Raw genomic sequence first — 4,155 nt, forward strand, 5'->3', positions numbered from 1 at the left:
AGAGGTACATGTTGTACTCTTTACTGTACTACATCTCAGAGGTACATGTTGTACTTTATACTGTACTACATCTCAAAGGTACATGTTGTACTTTATACTGTACTACATCTCAGAGGTACATATTGTACTTTATACTGCACTATATCTCAGAGGTACATATTGTACTCTATACTGTACTACATCTCAGAGGTACATATTGTACTCTCTACTGTACTACATCTCAGAGGTACATGTTGTACTTTATACTGTACTACATCTCAGAGGTACATGTTGTACTTTATACTGTACTACATCTCAGAGGTACATGTTGTACTCTATACTGTACTACATCTCAGAGGTACATGTTGTACTCTATACTGTACTACATCTCAGAGGCACATGTTGTACTCTATACTGTACTACATCTCAGAGGTACATGTTGTACTTGTTACTGCGTTGGACAGCTGCTCCCTGGAATGAAGCCAGTGAGTGTTTCTAATCAGAGTGTTTCTGGACCATCATACATCCTGTTTGTTTCCCCCCTCAGAGTGTCCTCCTCTGGGCTTGGAGTCCCACCGGGTGGAGAACGACCAGCTGCTGGCTTCCTCTCAGTCTCACTACGGGTTCGCGGCTCAGAGGGGACGACTAAACATGCAGGTGAGACTCATACAACAACTACATCTGTGAGTCTGCTCTCAAAGTATCTGTTTAGTGGTTTTTATGATAATAAGCGTAAGAAAATCTGCGTTGGCGTGCAGGGCTCTGGGAATGACGACGACCTGTACGGCGGCGCCTGGTGTGCAGAGTCAGAAGAGGGCAACCACTGGTTCGAGGTCGATGCCCGCCGAGAGGTGGAGTTCACCGGGGTCATCACTCAGGGACGGAACTCAGAGCAAATGTGAGTCTAACCTCCACTTCATACAATGAACGCAGAGGTTTCTGTGTGTCACTTTCATGGAACTATGGAAGCTCATTTCCGCAGGGAAATAAAGGTTGGGAGTGACATTTAAAAAAAAAGTCAAATCTATAAAATAGAAGTATATATTTTCTCATATTTGAGTCTCAGTAAGTGTCAGAATTTTGACAACCTCTTTTCAATTTCAAAAAATGTGATGATTGGAGTCTTCAAATACCACATTTCTTTGGCCACTAGGGGGCCAACAGGATTTTTAAAACACTGATATTATTCTGGAGGCTATATAACATGAAACAAACAGTTTCATAATTACACATCCACAGAGAAACGCGATGGTTCAAACTGAGCTCAGGGGAATGAAGACTGTGAAACGGTCATAGTTATGTTTCGGTAACACACCACTAAGTTAGGTTTAGTGAAAACATCATGGTCGGCTTAAAATACGTATGTAAACTATGTAAAATACGTTCAGAAGCAACGCAACAGAAAAACATGTCTCAAATGTCACGAACGCAACTTTTTTTTTAAAGAAAAAGAACATTTAGGACACCGGTCTCAAACGACGGTCTCCTTGTTGAAAGTCCTGTATTTGTTTGACCCGTCCACCATAAGCGATCTATCTCACATTTTATACGTCCCATGTTCAAAACAAAGCATATTCACGCCGGCGCTTTACATTGTAGTCAGTACAGAGAGAGTCCGAGGGCTGAATGATCCATTAGGAGTCTTTGTAAGTCCAATATTCTCTCTCTTTTTGCTCTGTTTTTGGTCTCCACCACCTCCTGGTGGAAATATCTGTCTCTCTAGCTGCTAAATGCTGCACTATGTTCACCAGCTGGTCTCTAACTGAGTGTGTCTGCTGTTTGATGCTCAGCAGGTAGTGAACAGAGGGTTTATTAGAGCTTTTTGTTTGAGAATGTTGGTCATCAAACCAAAACAATGGGCTGAAAGATGCTCAAACATTTTCATTTTCTCGTCCTGGCAGAAATCCGCTTCCATACAGGTCAGTAAGAATAAGGAATAATGAATCCCTTTTCCTCCCTAGTGAGGATTTCGTGTCCTCCTACTTTGTGGCCTTCAGCAACGACAGCCGTGACTGGACGACACTTCACGACGGATACGCTGAATGGGTGAGTGGAAATGAAACTCCACTATAGCCTTCTCATGTTTTTTCAGAAATGTAGTATTGAATCAGACATTTCTTCAACCAAACACAATAACACATGCGACATATAACCGTCACACAAGGAACGCTAGCTCAGGTCACTTGATGCCTCAAACCCCAAGAACAAAACCTCAATTATTCCCTATTATCTACCGTTCAATAACAGCTTGGAACTCTCCACCTCCTCATGTAACTTATAACAAACTGTCATTTAAAGAAAATGAAAGGCTCACCTAAACCCACTTAGCATGTGACGAGAAGTCCTTTGTAGACCCCGATCCTTCTTCAGAAGAAGATGCATAATGTATACGGTACTTTGTATCCGACTGTAATATTTTAATTATTCGGATTGTATTGTATGTGTTATGAATTGTCCTCTCCTGTGGACCCGAGGAAAATTAGCAAATAACAGCTCTACTTTTTGTCCTCTCCTGCAGTTGTTCTATGCGAACGTGGACAAGGACACGCCGGTGTTGGGTCAGTTCGCGGCACCCGTGGTGGCGCGATACATCCGCATCCTGCCTCAGAGCTGGAACGGCAGCTTGTGTCTTCGGGCCGAGGTCCTGGCCTGTCAACTCCCCAGTCAGTGTATTCACAGACAGCCACATCACAGCACCGCTCACCTGCTGTTTCTCATCTCGCTCTGCTGTCACAGGTTCTGGAGGAGTTTCATGAGTCAGAGAGCTTCCTCATTCCTTAGGAATAGGTCATCCTCCACTGGAGAGACAACTCAACTTTCTGCCAAACTTCAACTTAAAAAGAGACTATTTCACAACACGAACTTCACAACCTCAGTGTTGTTACATAACTGCCTCACAGAATAGCTGTGCAGTGTTTCCACCATTTAACTAACTTCCTCCAGCATGGTATTTACATTTTCTGCTGTTTCTATAAAATCCTAATCAGATCACAGAATATGGTTTTGAGTTGCTGTTATCGTCATGTGGCCTACTTATCGTTACAAATAGCGTTAAACTTGCATTGTTGGAATGTAACTGAGTACATTTACCAAAATACTGAACATAAGAACATTTTGACATACTGAGTATTTCCATTTTCTGCTACATTCTACTTCTCCTCCACTACATCTTAGAGGTAAACAGTGTACGTCTTACTGCACCTACATGAGTTTAGTTACTTTGCAAATTCTGATTAATAATGCAAAATATAATCAACTAATAAATTATAAATTATTAGTTTAAGATGAAAACTGTATTGATCCGAGGAAAAAAACAGCCAGCAGTGTTTAAAGTTATTAAAATTAGCTCCAACTTTACCAGCTGCAGCATTAAAGTGATGAACACAATAATGCATCAATAATTATAATAATATAATCCAATAACATTACATATAATATTCTGAAATTGACTGTTCTGCATAATGAGTCCTTTTTTGTTCTTTTAGTACATTTTGATGCTTATGGTTTTACTTAAAAAAGAGAAAAACTTGGTGTGTAATCACCTGAAACTGAGAATTGTTGAGCTTTTCGTGAGCCCTACATATTATCTACATATGGAGAGGGAGGCGGAGTCCGCCATGTTTCTACGGTAGAACGGCAAACCAAACACTGACTCTCAAGAGAGACTTTCACGTTTTAACATTTCTGTAGTTCTCTACACGTGGTTGCAATCTGCAACCTCACCACTAGATATTACTAAATCCCACACTGTCCCTTTACGTAAAAAATATCTAAGTACTTCTTCAATCTTTGTTGTTTCCCAAAACTAACAGCTTTACACCAGACAGATACACAGCATTACCAGCAGTTCAAATATAGTCTAATCTCAGCATGGTGCTTCTTTCAGGCACCTACCGCAGTGAGAATGAAGTCAACCCATCAGACGACCTGGACTTCCGACACCACAACTACAAGGAGATGAGACAGGTCTGTTTTCAACGTAGTCGTCGTGACGTCACTCATGAGTTTGTGGACTGATGCTTTGAAGCCTCAAGTTTGGCGATTTGGCCGTAGCCAACTTGTTTCTTTTGCAGCCAATGAACAGGAAGTGACCATATCTGGACTGAGGAGGAGTGACATAGAGACGGCGTATCCGTCTCTGGTAGAGACCTGTCAATCACCGTGTAGCCCCGCCCT

The 4,155-nt window shown here is 41.6% G+C and overlaps 1 protein-coding gene across 3 annotated transcripts in view; it reads left to right on the top strand.

The window, feature by feature from the left end:
* The window catches only part of aebp1a (AE binding protein 1a), a 19,656-nt gene that overhangs the window by 6,527 nt on the left and 8,974 nt on the right, over positions 1 to 4,155 (top strand). For all 3 annotated transcript variants that reach the window (XM_031875123.1, XM_031875124.1, XM_031875125.1), the window contains 5 exons: positions 527 to 636; positions 738 to 877; positions 1,941 to 2,025; positions 2,498 to 2,642; positions 3,866 to 3,945. In XM_031875123.1, coding sequence (XP_031730983.1) covers positions 527 to 636; positions 738 to 877; positions 1,941 to 2,025; positions 2,498 to 2,642; positions 3,866 to 3,945 — 560 coding nt within the window. The remainder of the gene's footprint in view (positions 1 to 526; positions 637 to 737; positions 878 to 1,940; positions 2,026 to 2,497; positions 2,643 to 3,865; positions 3,946 to 4,155) is intronic.

This window comes from Anarrhichthys ocellatus, unplaced genomic scaffold, assembly GCF_004355925.1.
Source record: "Anarrhichthys ocellatus isolate YVR2014 unplaced genomic scaffold, GSC_Weel_1.0 scaffold87, whole genome shotgun sequence".
In the NCBI taxonomy this organism is placed as follows: Eukaryota; Metazoa; Chordata; class Actinopteri; order Perciformes; family Anarhichadidae; genus Anarrhichthys; species Anarrhichthys ocellatus.